The sequence below is a fragment of the Pseudopipra pipra genome, chromosome 1, assembly GCF_036250125.1.
Source record: "Pseudopipra pipra isolate bDixPip1 chromosome 1, bDixPip1.hap1, whole genome shotgun sequence".
NCBI lineage: Eukaryota > Metazoa > Chordata > Aves > Passeriformes > Pipridae > Pseudopipra > Pseudopipra pipra.
In genome coordinates, this window is record NC_087549.1 from 145,905,481 (window position 1) to 145,927,079 (window position 21,599).

At 37.2% G+C, this 21,599-nt stretch overlaps 1 protein-coding gene across 4 annotated transcripts in view; it reads left to right on the forward strand.

The window, feature by feature from the left end:
- ESYT2 (extended synaptotagmin 2) overlaps positions 1-21,599 on the forward strand; it is an 80,197-nt gene that overhangs the window by 30,988 nt on the left and 27,610 nt on the right. For all 4 annotated transcript variants that reach the window (XM_064637970.1, XM_064637979.1, XM_064637986.1 and 1 more), the window contains exons 3-7: positions 662-796; positions 1,956-2,032; positions 7,947-8,019; positions 8,775-8,864; positions 18,934-18,989. In XM_064637970.1, the coding sequence (XP_064494040.1) occupies positions 662-796; positions 1,956-2,032; positions 7,947-8,019; positions 8,775-8,864; positions 18,934-18,989 (431 nt within the window). The remainder of the gene's footprint in view (positions 1-661; positions 797-1,955; positions 2,033-7,946; positions 8,020-8,774; positions 8,865-18,933; positions 18,990-21,599) is intronic.

Genomic DNA, 21,599 nt, shown 5'->3' on the forward strand with positions numbered 1-21,599 from the left:
TATAATTGTGCAGAATTCATAGCAGCTGTAAACACAGTCTTTAATTTTCTACTTGTCTGGGATACTTTCCAGTTACTGTAGATTCCTAACCTACAATCTAAAAATAAATGAAATTTGCAGTTTTGTTTTGTGTGTGTGATAATCTGAGATATAGATCTATGTAGCTTGGGTTTTTTTAAATTGCCTGTCATTCAAAGTACATAGGAGAAAAAGAGTCAATTAAAATATAGTAAGAAAAAATAAGCAATACAGACTTTTCGGATATGTCAGAGTTTTTAAATTTATAGACCTTAGGCATGTAGTTAAGAGCTGTGCTTATCACATTTTTCCTGTTCCTCTTTACATGCAAATAAACTTAACCCTCTTTATCCTTCTGCTTAACATTCAGCATCGGTGCTGAATGCATATGGGTTTGTGGGATAAAAGAAGAAAATTCATAATATTGTTTTCCTCCTCATCCAGTGCTTCAGATTTGTGCAAATGTATAAAATTCCTAAAGGTTTCCTGCATGTAAAAAGGAACCAGTTTTTATGTCTGTAATGAAATCTATCCAAACCTCCTATGTTTAAAATTTATACAAAATTTCTTACATGTGCCTTAAAGAGTACTTTTTCCTTCTGGGCGAAGTTGTGTTCCACATAGGGTTTTTTTTTCTCCTTAGACTGTAAAACAGATGTGGCCTTTTATTTGCCAATTCATCGAGAAACTCTTCCGAGAGACCATAGAACCAGCGGTGAGAGGAGCAAACAACCACCTCAGTACCTTCAGCTTTACCAAGATTGATATTGGGCATCAGGTCAGTGTCTGGCAAGGTTTTTCTGAGAGACTCTCTTGTACAAACCATTTTCATGTAGCCTGTTCAAATCTGCACAGAAATATTTCCCACCCACTCCCAACTGTTAGGAAACCTGAAGTTAAGTTTCAGATGTGATAGAGGGAAATTGTTTTTCTCTCCTCATGGCTCTATTTCACATACATTACAGTTCATTATACTTTACTGCACCTTTTGTGTGTTGGGGTTTTTTATTATTTTTTTTAAATTGTAAATTCTTTTTCACAGTGCCTCTGTCCTGCCCTAGATATGACTTGTATCACAGACTGTAGCATTCCTTTTAAGTCATGCTAGGGTTTAAATTAGCTCCCACACCTCTGTATCCTTCTGCAGCTGGACAGAGTTATCTCAGACATGACAAACAGCCATTCTTACTTTCTGTTGCAGCCTTCATTGAGTTGCATCCTGTGAGCTGCACAGCCCCAACACAGTGGGAATCTGACAGTAGTGAGAGTTTGATTTTACTTAAATTACTAAAAAGATGTAAATAGAAATATGACAATTTTTCCAAAAAGGAAAACTTAAAAGTGGGGTCACTGGTCATCCTCTCCTGCCTAGAGTTTGATGAATGTTTGAGGCTTGGAAGTGTTTGATTTATATGTGTTGGTTCTATATGAGGAAGGTAGAGTGTGAACACATGATTTAGAGAGAGAGCACAAAGTGGTTGACTCAACTTCTTGAGGGAATTACAGATTTTTTTCTGTCCATTCTCACTAAATTCCACTTATGGCAACTACATTTTTGTGAATTAAATTTAGCTGCTTGTTTTAGTTGCACAGAAAAGAATGCTTTGGGAGTATTAGACATACACTTGTACAGAGAAATTAGATGTTTATTGAGGGAATAGGGAAAGCTTGATATTAAACATTTTGTAAATCTTGAGATCTAGTAGTCTGGACCCAGGGTAATTGACAGAACAGTTGTGGTTAAGTGGATCCCAGCAAGATAATTTTTACCCTTGAAATAACTGTTTGAACTAAATTGATAGCTTTGCTTCACACCTTTTAACAATGCTTAACTTCAAGCATGAATGTTTCTATATTCATCTTTATTTCAAAGTTAAAAGCTTAATATGCTATATTTCAGTAGAAGAATCCAACTTTTACTTGCTTCATTGTTTCAGCCTCTGCGGATAAATGGTGTAAAAGTCTACACTGAAAATGTGGACAAAAGGCAGATCATTTTGGATCTTCAAATCAGGTAAACTTTATTACCATATTACAATGGTGTCCAAGCTTTATAATATGTATTTTGTTTGATTTGTCAGTTATGTTGGCCTGAGAGGAGAAGAATTGCTTCATTACACGCATGTAGTTAGTTCTAATTGTGTATGATTGGAGGAAGGAACTGCATGCTGTAAATAGTATTTATCTGAGGGAAATGGAATATCAACTCAGCGTGACTGCATCATTAAAGTCACGTTGGTTAATAAAAAAATACTTTTCAAAGATAAAGCACTATCTTCGATTTTTTTTTCTAATGTATTAAAACTTTGCCATTAAATTTAGTCTAAAATTCAGGATACAAGATTTTTGCTTTTTTTTACTTTTCTCAGTTACTTAGATTTTTTTATAAACACAATATTAGAAAATATGAGAGCTACAGAAGCACTTTTGCTCATACCACCAACCAAATAAATCTGTGTAATATAAAAAGCCAGAATAACTGTTCTCCATTGCTTCAGGTTTCCTTGCCACTTCATCATGACCCCTTTTATATAGGTTTCTGAGTAGATCTACCCTACATTTGCCCCGGAGGGACAAGAGAAGATGCTACTTGCTCTTTCCTCGGGTTTCAGAGGAGGGTGGGGCAGGGCCCAATCTTTATTGAATTGAATCACTTTATTTCTTTAGGAAAAAGATGGCTATCCAAATCAGGGATTGGTGTTGCTGGACAAAATACAGTGGGCTTGACTCTTGAGAGCTTATTTCACTGGATGGATGTGCTAGCCCTAATGGAGAAATTTCCTTCAGTTTTCTCTTTGCCACTTCTGACAGCAGCTGTGAGAACAGCCTCACCTCTTCAGATATAAGCCCTCAGGAAAACAACCTTGTCTGACTGCTGTGGACACAGTGCAAAGAAATTGGTTTTGAGAAGCTGTTTTTGAGACATTTAGGGGACCAAGTCTTGTAAGACCATTTTTGCCCTTTAAAGCAGAATTATTCCCACAGGAGGACAGTTTTTTAACTCCTGCTCATCTTCATGAAGTAGAAGGCCAGTAGGTTTGTACAAAAATTTCAGGAATAATGTCCTCTTACCTGGACCTGTTTTATTACATTACATTGCAGCCTACTTAGAGAAGTGGTAAACAGCTGCAATAGAATCCAGTCTAAAAGACTGAAATAAGTTCCTTGAAGTGGTGTAAATAACAATAATAGTGCTGAGCCCATGTAGCCCAACAGCCTGTCCCTACTGCTGGCTGCATAAGCTTCCAGGAAGAAAATGGAAACAAGAGCTATGGAGTGACTGTTGTAGCTTCCAGGAATTGAGGCTTAGACAAAACCATCATCAAAGGAAGTCCTGTTTGATATTTAAGCCTTCCCCTTGACAGCTGGTTTGGAAAGGGCTCTTTTTCCAAGGATTTACTATGCAAGTTTAAGACAGAGAGCACCACAGTATCAGTTGTTACTGTTTGATGTTTGGGAGTTTTTAATATTTTATTTTATGTATCCTCTGATGGTCCATTACTGGGATTGTTTCAGTAGTAACAGGAAGAATAAGTGTCTCTGTAATAAGTGTTCTTGGCACTGAGTCATGTACAGATAACAACACTGAACTGTGTCTTAGGGAATCAACTTCATTGCAGTTTTGCAAGATTATGAAGAACAGTCTCACTGCTGGAGAAAAGTCCATCCTTTGGAGTATTTATCCCTGTAGGTTTTAATCTCCAGTTAAATAATTTTGTTATAATTTTAATTTATTTATTAAAGTTAGGAGCTTTCTATAAACCCTTCATTCCCTAAATAGAGTTGAGAAGGAAAACAATCTCTAAGCATTCATTAGAATAGCTGTAGGAAGCCAAACTCTGTGGGGAGTGTGGCAGGGGAAGGAAGGAAAGATTTTATTTTATTTATATTTTAATTTTGTTTTTAAGTACATTAATTCTTTTAATAATTCCCTTTTATCCTGCAGTTTCACTGTTGTGGCTTCTTTTAGCTCTTTCTACTGTCAGTTTTTTGTGGTGGGGTATGTGCATTTGCTTTGGACCTTCCATACAGCACATTTAAGTAGTTTGAAAGTGTCTCCAAAACACCTGTGGCTTTTTTTGCATCATCCTTGAGGGTTTTTTGGGTTTTGTTGTTTTTTTTGTTCTGCTTTTAATTTTAATTGCAAAAGGAGCGTGTTTTGGTTTAATTTTTATTGTTTCTGCTAGGATATTGAGTGCATTGTGATCATTGCTTCAGAGTATTTTTCAGAACCTTTTGAAACAGGTCCTGTTTATCAGTCAGGATCCAATTAAGAACTTCACTCTCCTAAGCAGCTCAAATAGCTAATCCAGAAAGCACTCATGGGAAAATTTATTTAAAGGTTCAGTTTCAGGACAGTGTTTGCAAAGGGAACATTTTGGCTTTCTCTTACTGTGGAGTTTGCGTTCAAAAATTCACAGAATCACAGAGTCAGTTAAGTTGGAAAAGACCTCTGAGATCATCAAGTCCAACCTATGACCCAACACCACCATGTCAACTAGACCGTGGCACTGAGTGCCACATCCAGTCTTTCCTTAAACACCTCTAGAGATGGTGACTCCACCATCTCCCTGGGCAGTGCATTCCAGTGTCTAATCATCCTTTCTGTGATGAAATTCCTCCTGATGTCCAACCTAAACCTCCCAGCTTGAGACTGTGTTCTCATATCCTATCATTGGTTGCCTGGAAGAAGAGGCCAATCCCCACTTGGCTACACCCTCCTGTCAGGCAGTTGAGAGACCAATAAAGTCTCCCCTGAGCCTCCTCTTCTCCAGGCTAAACACCCCCAGCTCCTTCAGCTGCTCCTCAAAGGACTTGTACTCCGGACCCTTCACCAGCTTCTCTGCCCTTCTCTGGACCCGCTCCAGCACCTTCCTGAACGGAGGGGCCCAGAAGTGGACACAGCACTCGAGGTGTGGCCTCACAGCACTAAGTGCAGGGGAGGAATAATTGCCAAAAACTCACGTTACAATTGAAAAGTCTAGTTCTTGGTGACAAAGATGGGCAAGGCAAATAATTTTAACTACTTGAGCAAATGAAGATCAAGTCTAAATAAAATGTCAATTTGCTAAAGCGCATGAATGTAGTAAATACTTGGGGAAGGTTAAAGGTTATCTTGTTTTCTATTGACCCATAAACTGTAAAATTAAATGTAACTGTAGTAAAGAAAGTGAAAAAAGATTGAGAGATTGAAGAAATGGTTGTTAATAGCTTATTACTGAGCTTCTTCACCTTCTCATGGTGCAAAAAAATCAAGGCACTAAAACAGTTTTATGCTGTGGATTTAAACACATGGAAATATTTTTTTCCTGTGGCATACTTGAATAGAGAAACTCACTACCATTGTACTGACAGAAGACAGATGTAAAAATAGGGTCTATCTAAAGACATTCTAAAAATAATTATTTAAGATAGTCCAGTGTACAGAATCACACCATTGTAATATAGGAAATAATTTTCTCCTTTTCATTGCTTTTTGGTGTTTTTTTAACTTCCCCCCCCCTCCCCCCCTTTTTTTTTCGTATATCTTCTGTGGGCTACAATGACCAGATGCAGTATACTGTGCTTCTGGTTTGATTCAGTACAGCTGCTGTTATATTCCTATGAGAGTGTCCTCATTAAACTGTCATCTATCTCAGTGATCTGTACCTTAATAGGGGTCATAAATATTTCTGGGATATTGGGATCTGAATGTACAGAATTTGCTTACTAAATGAGCCTTCAAGTTGTATGTTATATTAAAGTGGAATCATGTACAGCATCGACAGTTCATGGACCTGGCCAAATATCTTAGGGGATAAAACCATGTTCAGTTTTTTTAAAAGGTTAAAAGTTGTTGACTTATTACTCTCAAATGCAGTTTGTTACTATTTTTACTTCAATTTGTCATCATGTTGTTATGGATTTTCAAACGAGCTTCCCAGTCTTCATAACACAAATAGTTCTGATGCTACAGAGTGAGGAGATTGAGGTTTCAGTTGCAGGTTTTAGTTGACCTTGCTTCTCCGTGTCATGTTGTTATGCAATTATACATATTTATGTGGGAGTGTATTTATATATATCTTTACTATCTCTATATATAGTTAGATGGGTTAAAAATAGAAATTACATCGCTTTAAATGGTGTATTAAAAATTATATACCTATTTTTAAACTGTAAAGTCACATCACATTTTTTCCAAGGAAAGCAACTGTCAGCTTCCTTTGACATAGACCCCATCGTGTTGTTGTCTTCCAGTTCCCCAAACTGGTCATTGGACAAAAAAGATTTTGCATAGTGTTATCTTTTGAATAGTCAAAAAGAAGTTTTTGAAGAAAATCTTGATGCTATTACTTTAAGGGATTGATAAGATTTGTATTTGTTGAAATCCCACAAGACAGCACAACTACACACAAAGCAGAGGAGGCTACAGGTGATTTGAATAATGCAGCAAGTCTTACCTTTGTTTTCTTCTGATAGTTCCTCCTGACCATCAGTTGTGAGTGGGAGGGAGTGGGAGTCCTCTGTGTGCTGTTCTGCTTTTACTGTGAGAGTAGTTGATGTTGTCTTGACTTGATCCTAAAATAGCCCATGAGGAAACTCCATTTTGTTCACAATCCCCCCAACATTTTTGTAATAAGGTTCTATCATCCTCCTAAACACGACTGAACAGTGTTTCACTTTATAGGCTGGGCCTGAGGAACCTCATGTGCAGAAACCTGGGCTCTGCTGCAGGATCTGGGACAGGATGCCCTGTAGAAGAAGCAACTTCTCCCTGCTTCCAGCAGTGTCTGGCTTAGTTTCAGCTGCCTTGTCTCCATCCCACTTAGTTCCTTCTTCCACTTCGTTTAACTGGGCGGTCTGTTCAGAAAGCTTTTCAGATTTTATTTGTCCTTCTGTTATGACCTGTATCTTCTCAGCTAGTGTGGTCACCCAGCTTATCTCTCCCTAACTGTAGCATGGTAATCAGTCTGTTGGGTTTTGGTTTTAGTTCTCGTCCTGTAGAATCATTGACCAGTTCCCTTGCTAAATCAGTCTCAAGCTTTCTTCATGAATTCCTTGTTGAGTCTCAGAATTTGTTTGTTTTCAGAACCAATGTGTCTCACAGCACCAGCAGTTCTTGGAAAAAAATTGCTCAGTTCTGCTTGTATGTGCTTGACCTTGTATGGAGCTTCACGAAAAGCAGCTAAAAATCCAAGCCTGAGTTGTGTGCAAATAATCTTGTAGCCTTGTGGCATGATCAAAGATGGGACTTCCTTTTTACCATCTTCTACGAATCTGAGATACAGGGCAGCATCTGCAAAATGTCAGTCACTTGACCTTTCATGCAAAATGGGATGCAAGAACTGTTCAAGGAAAACCTTGCATTGTTTTTAATATATTATTCTCTAATTTGCTTCCTGCCTTCTCTCCCTTCCGAAAGCACTCAACTTTCTTTTGCTTAAAACTTGCTTAAAGGATCATTCAGCTCAGTATTCCCAGCTTACTGAAATTCTAAATACAACTGGGTTTGCAAGTCTATGAATATTTCAGACAACTTTCATTTTCAGCATAACCACCATCTCTGTCTAGTGCTTCTCATGATTATATTAGATGAGAGTAGATTTGGGTACATGTACCATCAATGATATCTATGGAGAGTTTTCCTGAAATGGAGCAGGAATTCTGTGTTATTTCCCAAAAGTAAGGCCACTTGTGTGTTTTCTCTTATGCATTCTTCTGAAGATGATAACTTACCTAGGTATTAATTGGAGTGGTTTTGATGACAGTGGTGACACTTTGAAGGGGTTTTTTTACAAACTTGACTTTGTTGTATGTTCTAATGTTTCAACATGCATTTTTTATACATAGATTGAGATACAAAGTATGTTGTCATGACAGTGCAAAACAGAACTAACAGTGTATTTTACTCCATAAAAGTGAAAGGTATACTTTCTTTTTTGGTTTAGTTTTGTTGGAAACTGTGAAATTGATTTGGAGATCAAGAGATACTTCTGCAGAGCTGGTGTGAAAAGTATACAGGTAAAATTCAATATTTTGATTTTGATATCACTGAAACATTATTTTCTGATGAAATAATTTATAAGTAATTGTGTAGTTTTGTTCCTTACTACTTTTTTCTCAGTTCAATAGTATTGATATTGCATACTAATTTCAGTAACATTTCTCTAAGATGTAGAAAAGCTGGAGATAATTTCACATCAAGCCAATATTCATGTAATGTGTCAGTTCATAAAGGGACCATGGAGCTTAAAATTTTTATTTTATTTAATATTTCAGTATTAGATGCAATTATTAGTTTAGGTACTATTACTATTAGTAGCCTTGCCTTCTGACATTGTTTCTGAAATTTTCTTAGCTTTCTGGTAACAGATCTCTCTCTAATGAGGAAAATTAATTTGCTCTTTTGCATGTGCGTGTCTTGACATACCTATGACCATTTACCTGCTTTTGTTCTGTTACCTGTGGATGCTATTTCTTGTTTCTTTTGGCATGTTTGTTTACATCGAGCTTTATAAATAATCTACTTCATAGTTTTAGTAAAATTACCACTAACACGACACAGCAGCACGTAGATGGATGTAATGAATTTGTAAGCCCAACTGTTAAGTGCTTGTGTGAAGTTTTTTTGGTTTGGATGACATGTAAAGCTATACACATATATAATTCATCCGTAAGCAAGAATTTAATTAGAAGTGTGAGCGTTGTCAGCAAATAAATTTTATTTGAAACTTGAACTAAAGTCAGTTCCATTGTCTCTTTTTCCTCTTCCACAGATCCATGGCACCATGAGGGTTATCCTGGAACCACTAATTGGAGACATGCCCCTAATTGGAGCATTATCCCTTTTTTTCCTTAGGAAACCTGTAAGTGCTTTTACCTCTCTTTCCACTCTCTTTAGAGTGCTGCTGACAGTAGTCAGAAGATGACAGAGCAAGAATTGAGCAGCAAAAAGAAAGAACTTGGGAAATTGCTACCATTTGGTTAAAATTTCCTTAATAGATACTGGACAAATTTTATTAATACTAGAAAAAACCAAGATGGGTTATAATTACCTTGGAATTTGGAGATGTGTTTTGTCAAAGCTGTCAAACTTTTCTTACAAGTCTTTTGGATAAGGAAAGACCGATATCAATACAACATCTAGATTTGTTATAAAAAGAGCTTTTGTTACTCTTCTTATGACAGTCTGCAGGTAGGCATGGTCTAAGTTAAGACTCACAAAATCTGTGCAAGATTGTTTTGAAAACCATGCTGGTGTTAGCACAAATTAAATTTAGAATGGGTTTTTTGAAATTACCCACTTACTTTAAAGTTTTTGTCCTAGATAACAGGGGGGCAACTTCCATTACATTTACCAGTGATCCAAGTATGAGGATGGATAAAGCACTTAGTGGGATGGAATTGGAATTTAAAAGTTCAGAAGTTGAAAGGAGAGAGAATGTCACATAATTCAGCTGAAATATGTTCTAGGGCAAAGGGCACATTTGGGCTGGAATAACAGTGAAACAAAGGTGAGCCAACAAGGTCTTGCTGGTATGGAAATGTACAGCCAGATTGGAAAGTGTAAACAAGGAGACAACCCACAAATGCTTTCAGTTTTAGGCAGAGCACTTCAACAAATCTTGTTTTATAAAAATACAAAGGAGAAAATAATACAAATTGCACACTTGCTGGTGGGAAATTCTTTGATGTTGTAGCTGTGTCTAAGGCAGCTTCAGCAATTTCAAGTTCGATACTGCTTGTAATAAGTATCACTAAGAGAGCTGAATAGAAAATGTGAACATCATGGAAATTCTTATGCTGCAGAGACATCTTTAAAGAAATTAATTGTTTCCATCTCTTGGAAGTATATTTTCCATTGGAAGCTTTTGTTTCTTGGATGTGTCCTAATTAAACATTGAAATGTGTGATGTTAAGATTTAACAGTTTCAGACTTCTAGGTCATAAATTACAAGTACATGGGTTTAGACACTTTAAAGCATCTCAAATTGATCATCTTGGTTCCTCGGTAGTCTGCAACTCTGAAAAGTTCATTTGCTTTTCAAGGTTTGGGGGGGGTGGGAGTGAATTCTTTACTTCAACAGCTTTAGAAGATATGTTGTTATTTTCTTGAAGGAAATCACATTCTTGAAACACAATTCTTTTGAACAAATGTTCTATGATAAATATTTGCTACCTTGTTGGAAAGGTAGGTTTGTATGGGTGTTTTTGTATGACCTAGGAAAAACTTGTGGTGTCACTTGTGTCATTTATGTGGCTTGTTTCATCTGTCTAGAGAAACCATGTGTGCTTGGGTAGAGGGAATGTAGACTTAAATATAAATAAAGTATGCAAGAATTTGGAAATATTTTGTGGCTAATTTAGTGAGGTTTTTTGTAGAAGTGAATCAGTTCATGCAAAGCTGATAAAACATCCGTGCTCTTATTTGGAAATAATTGGGGAAGTACACTGGGATGAACCAAATTTGGATTTCCACACATTTCTTTTAAGTGAGTCTAAACATTAGGAGATATCTGCTTAAGTTTTGTCTCGTTTTTACCCTCTGGCTGAGCAGTGTGAGTGTAGGGCATCTGTTACTGTTCATGTTTATACTACAAACTAAGCATGGCCCTGGCAAGGATTGAGTGCTACCTTATGCTGGTTTGCACTAGATAATTGTTAATGTTCTCTCTGATGTTATTTTGCTATTTAGTGCTCTCCTAAACAATTTCCAGACACAGTACAGTGCCCAGCTCCTTGCGGGGACAATCCAATAAACAATTTAAATGCAAACATTCTGTTTTAGAGGAGCAGGGGGAAGAGTTTAGCTTTGTGGACAGAGGCTTGCTTTTTTCTTTTTTTTTTTTTCCCTATGGGAACAACCTTTCTTCATGTTCTAGATGTGGTTTGTGTTGTCTCTCTCAGTTCTGTTTTGTATTCACTGGGAAGGTGAATACAGAGCACGGTCCTTCTGCAGAAGCTGTTCTGTCACCCAGTGCTGGAGCCATGGCTGGGCCACTTCCTTGGGGTACCTCCTGCAGCTACTCCTGCTTTGGTGCTTTCTGGAGGAGAAGTAGGAAAGCTGGCAGTGGATAGGGAGGGAGGGATCAGCAGCAGGCATGCTTGTAAGCAGCTCCTGACACTTCTCTGGCAGCATGTATCCAAGCCTTACACTTCTGGTACTCCCAGAGACTTCTCCAGCAGATTTTAGCTCAGCACTGTGCCCAGTTCTTTCTCTCCCTGATGCTCTCTAAGTCTTATGCATCTTCAGAGTGCTTAACTAGGACAACTAGCACCTGAGTTAATAAACTGAAAATATATCAAATGAAACACATCTCATCTGTGGTCAGTTTCTGAACTTTGGGAAGTACTTTGTCCACATTTTGTCTTTACTCCTACCTCTATGACACTTTATTAGGGGTTTGATTGACCTAGTGGGACAAAAAAGAATGGGAAGTAGACTGGAGAATCAGTTTGGACTATTAAAAAATCAAGCCCCCCCCTCAAAGTATTCAGTTACAAAAATATTAAAAGTATTTTTCACCCTCCTTTCATTTAAAAACTAAGCTAGAGGTCAAGGTCCAAGCAAACGTAAGGGCGAATGGTTCAAAAGATAATTAAGTTGTTCCATAATTTTGACAGTTATACATGGCTGTTCAGCTTTTTCCAAGCAGACTTCTCTCCCCACTGCCATGTGTTTTCTTGGTGTTTATTTTTTTAACTTCTGTAGAAAAATGCAAAATAATGCTTATTATAGCAATACCCAAATTCTGCCCTCTTACTAGAGAGCAAGTGGCTACAGCCGAGGAAAGCTTTTCTTAAATATTTTTGTTAGAAGAGAAGAGGAATGAGTTGGCAGCTAGCACTAGATTTTGTTCTCATATTTTCCAGTCTAAAGTAACTGGCAACAATTCCTCTTGCTCTGTATCATCTGTTTGCTGGCCTTAATGACTATATAAGGCAACATGGCCTAAATTAATAGTTCTGAGCATACTTGTTTAATGAGTTTACCACTCATTTTTCTGAGTAATGCGTGGGGTTTTTATGCTTCAAGAGTTCTTACACTGTATGAAACTTTTTATATACTGTATTTTGTTGTTATTGTGAAAAAGGTACTACAAGTTTCATCAGCTTCATATGTCCAAATATGTAGGAGATTTCAAGGGAAAGAAATATGTGCATTCTAATGTTTGAAGTAGTCTTTTAAATCTCTGAGTGTCCATGCTAGAGAGAAGGTAGCACTGCGTAAGTAGTCAGGATTTGTAAGGTTGTTTACAGCCTTCTCCTTATGTTAACATTATGTATATTTACCAAATATTTGGCTTCTCAAAGTTTCTGTTATCTTTTACTTTTAGACCAAACCACTACATAGTTACTTTGATTTTTGGTTCAGTTATAGAAGTGTATGTAGTTTATAGTTGTACTGCAAAGTGGTAATTTTCAAAAGCTTGTTCAGTGACACAGCATTGAAGGTGTGTCCTAACCCAACCTTTTTCTCTTAAAAAAAAACACCCTACCCTCCCAACAGAATAAACACATGAAAATGCTAATACTATTGTTCTAAAAAGAACAATGGCTGAAAAACAGGATGTCTTCCAGGAAAAGTGGGCAGCTTTTCCAAAGCTCTCATTTTTAGAATCACAGTTTTGCCTTCCCACTTGCTGACTTAAGCACTACTCCCCCTCTACTCACTTTACAGATTGGTTCTGTCCTGTAGTTTTGATTTATTTTAATATTGGTTTAGTTTCATTTAATATTGGCTGCCTTTGGAAAATTGGCTGGAGGTGACTTTCAAAATTGTAAGTATTGATAAATATTAGATTCAAAAGGAGTGCTTGCAGCAAGAATGAGTCCTAGTGAAATGGCTGGAAAAACCACAAAGTTGTTATGTAGAATGCAGAAGAATGTTGTTTTGGTTTGCTTTTAGTTGACTATGTTCAAAACTCTATAACCTCTTTTAAAGGAGTTTGTGAAACACCTGGATAAATGCTGATGTGCAGGTACTCTTATAATAAGATTTGATAAGAATTAGTCTTGTTGCTTATAAAGCGAGAGATTTGCGCTGTTACTCAGCATACTTATCATTTGCTATAACTTTCATTTTTTCAGTGATTTTAAATTTTCATAGCTTGTGGGATGTTATAAGGGCCATCACAGTTGGTGCTTCCACAGTACCAATTCTTTTCTCCCTGTGCCCTCCTAGTCAATGTTGTTGTCTCTCCTAAGCTAGTGTTGAAACTTCTGCTCCTGCAGGAAGCTGGGTAAGGGACATAAGCTGGCAGGATATTAAACACAACAAGAAGTGCCCAGTTCCCTGTCCTTCAGATGTATTTTAGCATCCTGAGCTGGCTCACTACAGAATCAGGAGATTGTCAAGACTAGTGCGAGGGTGTGAACCGAAATGCAGACTGGTAGAAAGGGAGAAAGTGGAGAGAATTGGCTTGAAATGAAGCTGTGAGGAGCTGACACTGGAGAACCGTGGGTGCACTGGGCTTGTGTAAAGTCAGCTGGGATCCTTCTGGTCGCTTCAACTCGAAACTTGTCTGCTCTGTCTCTTACCCCTCTGCTATGCATCTTATCTTTCTTATCTCACTTAAATCTTCAGAGAGTTACAATTGAAAAGCTTATTAATGTTAAACACAGAGATATGCTGTGTTTTCTATAGCAGTGATGGAAGACTTTCTGTGGTATCGTGTAGTCAAACCTTATTTGAGAGGCTGAGTTTATCATATATTTGGGGAGATGTATATGGGGAGATATACTGGATAATGTTACTTATTAAATTATTGCAATAATGTTAGCAGTGAGCACTGTAATGGTAATGAGCTGTGCTCTGTTAACAGGCAAATTGTACCATGTGTCTGCATGATCATTCACAAGTAACAGAAAAGGGCACGTTAGTCCCCTCCTTGTAATAAATTTCTGAGAAGAATCACAACTTACCCCGTGGAATTATATCATTGTGCCCTGTAGTAGAGTTTAATTTTTTCCTGCAGAAGTCTTATGCTTCCATAACTTGATTAGCAGGAAGTTGTTAATCAGCATTTTAAAATACTCCATGGCTTCTCTTCTGAGAGTTAGTAGTGCTAATGGCAGCCAAATCAAGCCACAAGGTTGGCAGTGTTTTGTGTGGCTGTGAACTTTATTTATGGCCCTGTGTTTTGTACATTCCAATACATATTTTTCCTTTTATAAAGGTTTCTAGGGTATTGAGAACACCCAATATGTTCAAAGCTCATCAGTTTTTAGCCTTTTCTTATGTGCTGCAGGAGTTTATTCTTTTGTTTTATTTTTTTTTAAACTCTACTGCATTTATGTGTTACATTAGTTCTCAGTACAGAGCCTTGGTAAGACATGAATTTCTTGGTTTTCAGGGAGGAAACATAATTTGTTTTCACTTCTCTGAGCAGAGGAAGAATTGAAAGAGCTTTGAGTAACAAGACACACATTCTACTTCGTCGGAAAGTGTAACTGGTGTCTGAAATCCTGCTCCAGGCCAGTGAGGTGGCTGGGAAGAGTCTCTGCAAGGCTGAGCACCTCTCTCAGTTGCAATGTGTTGTGGAAAGACACTGCATCATTTCTGGCTTCTGGCAGAATTTCACTTGGTGACAAATCCTGAACACAGTCTTTCCAGTGCCCTGTTTTTTCTGCTGCAGAGAACCAGCTGGCATTCCCTGAATTTAGCTAAACTAAGAGAATCATGCATTGCTCAAAGTGGTGACAGAGAAGGAAACAATATCGTTTAGCTATTTTTTAAATATGGAAGTTTTTTATATTCAGTGCTTCATAAAAGATTCATCAGTCTTTTGCTTATTCCCTTTTTCTCTGTAGGGCTCTTCAGTTAGTTAGGGTGGTGATGTTGCTTTAACATGCCCTCAGGACCACAGGTTAGGAGGTCATCTTCTTCTCCAGCAAGTCATGGCATGTGAATGCCCAAGATGTAGAATGAAAATCCTTGTTATTTGGTTGGACTGTGGCTAGAAGGGTTTCCTCCTGCATACCAAGCAATTCTGTAGATTTGCCTCTCTTTCTTCTCAGTCTACTATGGGTTCATCTGCTGCCACTGCTATTTCTATACTACTGCAGGTATATTTTTTTGTCTGAGTTATTGTTGCCATGTGGAAAACTCTTATTTTCTTACATTACCAAAGGGGTATCTTATGCTGGTCTGATTGTTTGAAAGCCAAGTGCAGAATTTAAACAACCTTATTGAAAGGAATGTCGGGGTGATGGCAGGGAGAGATAGAACACTAAAATTAAAAAACAAACAAACAAAACCAGAAAAAAGCATTTGTCACTTACACCTGTAGACTTACGATTAAACTGTATGTTCCTGCTGGGTGCTTCTGGTAGAACTGGAAAGGAAGCTCTGTGGTGGGCAAATGTAACAAATCTTGTCTGCAAGGAGAACTTGCCTTCAAAGCCCAAATAGCAAAAGCTTGATTTATGCCAGGAAGGCTCATGTTCCTTCCAAAATGTTTAATGGCTTAAGATTTATTTGCAAAGCTTTTCTAATAATCCTGTAAAGTGCTTAGCCTTAGTAATGTTTTTTTTTTTTTTAATTTCTGAGCTTCAACTTTGACTGGAAAAGATTTGTCTTTAACATTTCTAAATTGGCCTTTGTATTTATTCCTGTAGACGAAGAGAATTTCTGATATTATAGGTACTAATTGCAGTTCTTGTCTAAATGGCCACTCTTACTAGCACTGTTTTTTCGTGATTTTTATGTAATTATTTTTTATATTCTTCATGCTCTGAGAACTGATGACTAAATGAATAGGTAGCCTTGTTTTTGAGAAGATGTGTGTCATAATCAAAGTATTGACAGTGAAGTTGTACCACAGGCACTGTTTGTGTTTCATATGCTGTTGCAACCTTTTGAAATGCTTTTTAGCCACATCAGTGGAAAATATTTCAGTTGTCAGTGGCACCTCTTAGGTTGTTCTTCATTTTGTTTTGGATTGTGGCAGTTAATACAGAAACCGCTATGACACAGGTTTCGGTTGAGCATAGGAGATGTTTCTCAATGCTGAATTTCAGCATGCATTGTGTTGCTCAATGCATTTAGTGGGTTAAGTCTATTTAGGAGACAGCACAGGACTTTGCTGTATTAATTGTCATATGCAATACACTAAACAAAACAGGAAAAGAAAAGGAAATGCAGATATTTTCTCATTTGCTATGCTGTCTGAAAATATCATTATGTAAAACTGTTAAATATGGGATGCAGGTACAAACACCTTTGGGTAGGGACCACTTTTTGGAGATATTTATGATGAGCATTTCCCTTTTATTTTGTCTAGGAATAATGAAAAAATAATCATATAATAAACTAGGTTCTTTGTCTTAAAACAGTATAAAATTATTTCTTCCAGATCCTTGGCAGACTACATAGATTTTTAAAGTGTCACATAATATACAGTTAAAGCTTGTGATTAGAACAAGAGAATTAGTCTGAAAACTCAAGTTGTGGTTAGTCTTATCAACTACTACCAAGGTACTTGTTTGCTCTATTACTTAAACATCTGTGGCTTTGAAGGAGTGAAGAAGTAGTGCAAAACTGAAGTTATTCACACTGAGTTGGACTTTTAGTCCTGGTGCAGTTATCTATTTCTTAACTCTTTTTTTTTTTGGATTTAAGATGAGGAAGAGATTTGAGAGCATATACTGATAATTTGCACAATTAATTTTCAAAGAAGAATGTACTGAAATAATTTTAGTTTTCCTACATATAAATGTTCTCCGTTCTAGCTCATAGTTTGTTATTGTAGAACTGTACAACTAAAGCTTACATACCAGTCTAAAAGAACCCATTTTATAAGAAATTGTCTCTAATGGGTTCCTGGATGACAGGACAGAGTGTGCTCTGAGTGAGTTTGCTTGCTCAAAACTGGAAGGAGTGCTTGATACATCTGATAGTTGTACTGCTATTTAGAGAGATCTTGACAAGCTGGAGAAATGTGCCAACAGGAATCTGATGAAGTTCAACAAATGGAAATGCAAAGTCCTGTGCCTAGAAAGCCTGCACCAGGACAGGCTGCCTGGCTGGAAAGCAGCTTTGCAGAAAAAGAGAGGTGGTGTTCAGCTGGACAGAAAGGGAAACAGAACTCAGAAATGTGCACTTGTGGCAAAGAAGGCCAACAGCACCCTGGGCTGCTTTAGGAAAAGCATTGCCAGCTGGTTGAGGGAGGTTGTGAGGCACATCTGGGGTGCTGAGTCCAGTGTGGGGCTCCCCAGTACAACAGAGATATGGACATCCTGGAGCAAGTCCAGTGAAGGGCCACAAGGATAATGAAGGCACTGGACATCTCTCGTGACATGATGCTCCAGTCCCTTAATCGTTTTCATGGCTCCTTGTTGGATTCTCCCCAGTATGTCCATGTCCTGAGGAGCCCAGCATGGACACAGCACTCCAGGTGTGGCCTCAGCACCGAGCAGAGGGGAAGAGTCACCTCCCTCAGTCTGCTGGCAGTAATTTTTGTAGCCCAGATCAGCATTATCCTTCTTTGTGGCAAGGACATGTTGCTGGCTCGTGTAGATTCTCGCACGATGTCCCATGATGTGTCTTGCCTTTTGTTTTGAAATATCTGGTTATTACATCTTACTACCTTTTTCGTTATAAGGATAATGATTTTTTTCAGCTTAATTGTTTGCTGCAGGTAGGCCAGGTAATGTTGTTTATAGGTAACATTGTTGAAATATTTTGCCACCGTTACAAAAGTATATTAAGTAACAGTGCTCCTTATTATGAGTAAATGTATTGTATTATCTTTAGTGGAAGTATTCACAAAGGAAATCACTAATTAAACTATTAATAGACCTTTTTTAAAAGAAAGGTTTGTGCTATTTTTTTTAAAAAGACAGTGGATGTAGCGTGATGATTCCTGTCTGTGGAAATACACAACATATATTCTTGTAGAGATCTGTTGTTTTGTTTCAGCTTTTAGCTGAACACTACAGTTAATCTCTTAACTGAGGAATCTCAAAATCCTTTTTTCATGCAGTTATGCTTAGATTGGGTTATTTAGGTTTGGAAACTTGGTGGTGATTGGGTGAGTTTGGATTTGTTTGTTGCTTGTATATTCAGTTAAGTTCTATGCAGTTAATAGAAAGCATTCAGTGGGAAGGGAAATAAGGGAACTTGACTCTGTTGGTTTTGTTATCTGGAATTAGAATATTATAGGATTGACAAGGACATTTTACATTAGTTGTTGATAGCAGCAGTCCTGCAATAGGTACCTTTATACAGTGTTATATTCTGTAAAGATTTTCAGTGAAGAAAGTGTATGTAATCTAGCAATGTTAATTATGTCTGAGGATTTTTCTCACTTTGATACTTAATCCTGTTGATACCTTTCTTCTTTACTGCCTCAGTGCTGAATGAATTTGTCTCTTGGTCATTGAAAACAGCCTTCTCTATGTTTGCAAGCTGTTGTCTTGTCCTCCTTCCACCTTCTTAATTCCAATCCTTCATTCTTTCTGTAGGTCATGTCTTAGATCACTTATTTTCCTGGTCTCACAGGAGATTCTTCTTCAATTTATTATACTTTCGCAAATTTATGTTGGTGACTGTTCGTCTATAACAAGTCTATGTTGAATCAAAAAATATTTCTCCAGAAAATAGGACCACATTTCATTATTCTATATTGGTTATATGGAGTAGATCCTGTGTACATGGGTGTGTTGGGGGTGAGTGTGTGTATTTATGTGTATGTGTAAGAGTGGATAAGAGGATGGTGAGTTTTTATAACTGTTTTAAAAAATGTGTCTAAATATTCCTTAGAATGGAAAAGACTTGTTTCATTTGTTTGAGAAAATCCTGGAAACTGGTTATTAACTCTCCACAGATCAGAATCTATAGTGATTGGCTTTATTTCCTGACTTTTATGAATTCTAAGTTGCTTTTCTTTTTTTCTTTCTTTTCTTTTCCTCCCACTTTTCTCTAATTCACAGCTTTTGGAAATTAACTGGACTGGACTGACCAATCTTCTGGATGTTCCTGGCCTGAAGTGAGTATACCTAGAGCAGTGTTTGTTATATCTGCACCCTAGTAAACCCCAGAAAATCTGAAGACCATCAATTAAATCATATTTAGGTTAGATGACTCTGAGCAGTTATAATGTAGAATTATATGAAATTGCTCAATTTGCAGAAGGCAGTGATTTCACTACAAGTCAAAGTACATCAAAAGCATATCTAGTAGGCCTTGTTAACAATACTTTGAAAATACAATTTTTAATCTGCATTTTTAAGTGTTCTCAGCCTTTCCAGACTTCCAGAATTGTGTGAATTTCCTATCTGCCATGGCCTAGGACAGCAGAAAGACCAACAGTCCTTTTTTTCACACCAGTGGGTTCACAGCATCTTGGCTCCTGGCTTTGTATGCCAATCCATCTCTATTTGCTTCTGTAAAGGTAGTTAGAAATACCTTAAGACTGTACTCAAACTAAATAAACTTTCTAATCTCTTTAAGTGCCTCTCTTTTAAAGCTTTTTTAAAGCTTTCAGTTTATTATGTGAAGATCAAATGGAGTAGCAGAAATATTGACCATATATAGCTGTAAAAAAAATGCTTAGCTTATTTGGAGCTTTTCCTAATACCACATGATAAAACCCCAAAGAAGAAAGCATCAATAGAGGTGAAAACCAAGCTGCTTTGAATCATGCAATCCTGATAAAGTTAAATCCATGAATATATTCATAATTATGAAGTTATAATAGATACCCAGGGGCTTTTTAATATGGAGACAATGGCTAAGGAGATAATGGTGGATCTGATACATGCCTGTATTTTGTGACTACCCCTTTTATTAGATCCCATACTCTCAAGAGCTGGCTGACTGCAGAATTATTTTTTATTGTTTAAAAACAGGGTTTGAATTTAGGTATTAAATTAATCCTTTAGAGCTCAATTTTGTGTGTGAAGCAGGTTTTGCTTTACTTAGACACGTGAAGCCATTGCATGGAATCCCAGTTGAACAGTTTCAAATTAGAACTTGCATTAAGTAGGTTAATGGCTGCAAGAATTGCTCATGTTTCAAGCCTGCTTAAGGCTGCCTCTGAGGAAAGAGATTTTCTTCATGAGTGAGAGAAAATGGCTTCCAAAATACAGCTCCTGAGTAATAATTCGCTCTTTTGACATAACAGGACTAAATTTACATTTAGTACTTAAGCTTACTAAGCTCCTGAGATTCATATCCTGGTGCATATTTGCCTGACTGCAAACACAAAGCCTCAGATGTAAACAAAGTCTCGCTAAATAACTCAAGTTTATGGTTTCCAGAGCAACCAAACTTGGCCACACATGCACAAACCGGTGCCATCTAGACGTGGTATAGTTTCTATAGTAACTGTAACTGAGGTGACTCATGCTTTCTCTACTCTCTACCTTGCCAAGAGGTTTCTTTAGCGCTGTATTTGTTTTTCTTATCTGTATAGATAAGTTGAATATTTTGGTATGACAAGTTGACATATTGTAGTTGTTATAAACAATGATGAACAAGAGATTGCTGCTGTCACAGGTACCTTTTTAGTGCTGCAACTGTTGGCTCCACACTGAACTACTAATTCATAATCTGTTTGCAAATGTCTTCTACTAATTGAATTTCTGCATTTGCTGCTGGAAGCTTCCCTGTCAGCTGTTAACAACTTCCATTGCTCTTCCTATATGACTTCCCCAAGGAGAAAGATACAAAAGTGATTCATATTCCATCATTAGTATAGCTTAGAAGTGGAATTAAAATTTCCCTGTGAGGAGGAGCCAGGCTGTGAGAATACTCAAGTGCTGTCAGGAGGGGATGTGGGTGATGGGGAGATGTTATGGTTGTTTGAGATACAGTAAAAACACTCTATGAATTGAGAGATGTGCTGTGGCTGCAGTACAAATGAAGGCAGCACAGGAAAAATACATAGTTGCCTATTCTAAGATAAAAATTAGGTAGAGCTAAATACAGAGCAATACAAAAGGGATGTAACTGCCAATTATTTTTCTGCAATGAAATTGAGCTTTTGAAGACACAGTTTAATAAACTATATGAAACATTTCAGACTTCTTTCATTTTTATGAACTGAAGAAATAATTGTACTTAGAATGAATAACTAGAGTCTTATGATCTTAGGAAGCTGTTTATCAATGATGCATCAACATAAGGGTTGAAATTGCTACATCTTTCTCTATTGCTTGGTCAGTGTTTTGTCTCTGTTATCCATAGATCAGACCTCTTATTTTAAATAACAGAACAATTAAAAGATTGTAATTTTTGCCTTGTATTCATGAAGAATGCTTGTATCTGGGAGCATTCCAATTGGCTAATACTAGATAAGTTTTAAACAGCTTGAAACCATGTTGTTGTTTTGGAATTTATTTAATTAATTAATTTAATTTGGAATTTATTTAATTCACTAGTTAGTTATGATCTTCAGTGTTCTTTTTCAGCTCCATGTTTTTGAAGACAGGATATCTGTGACCTCCTAGGAGTCCAGTTTCTCTGTGTAACACTCAGTGAAATTTCATTAATGCTGGCTCTTTTTCTCAGGTGTTTTAGTGAAATTCAAGCATTTATGTTGGGATAAAATTACGAGATTGACTTTGGAGTCACAGAGGTGTGGTTTGGTCCTAGC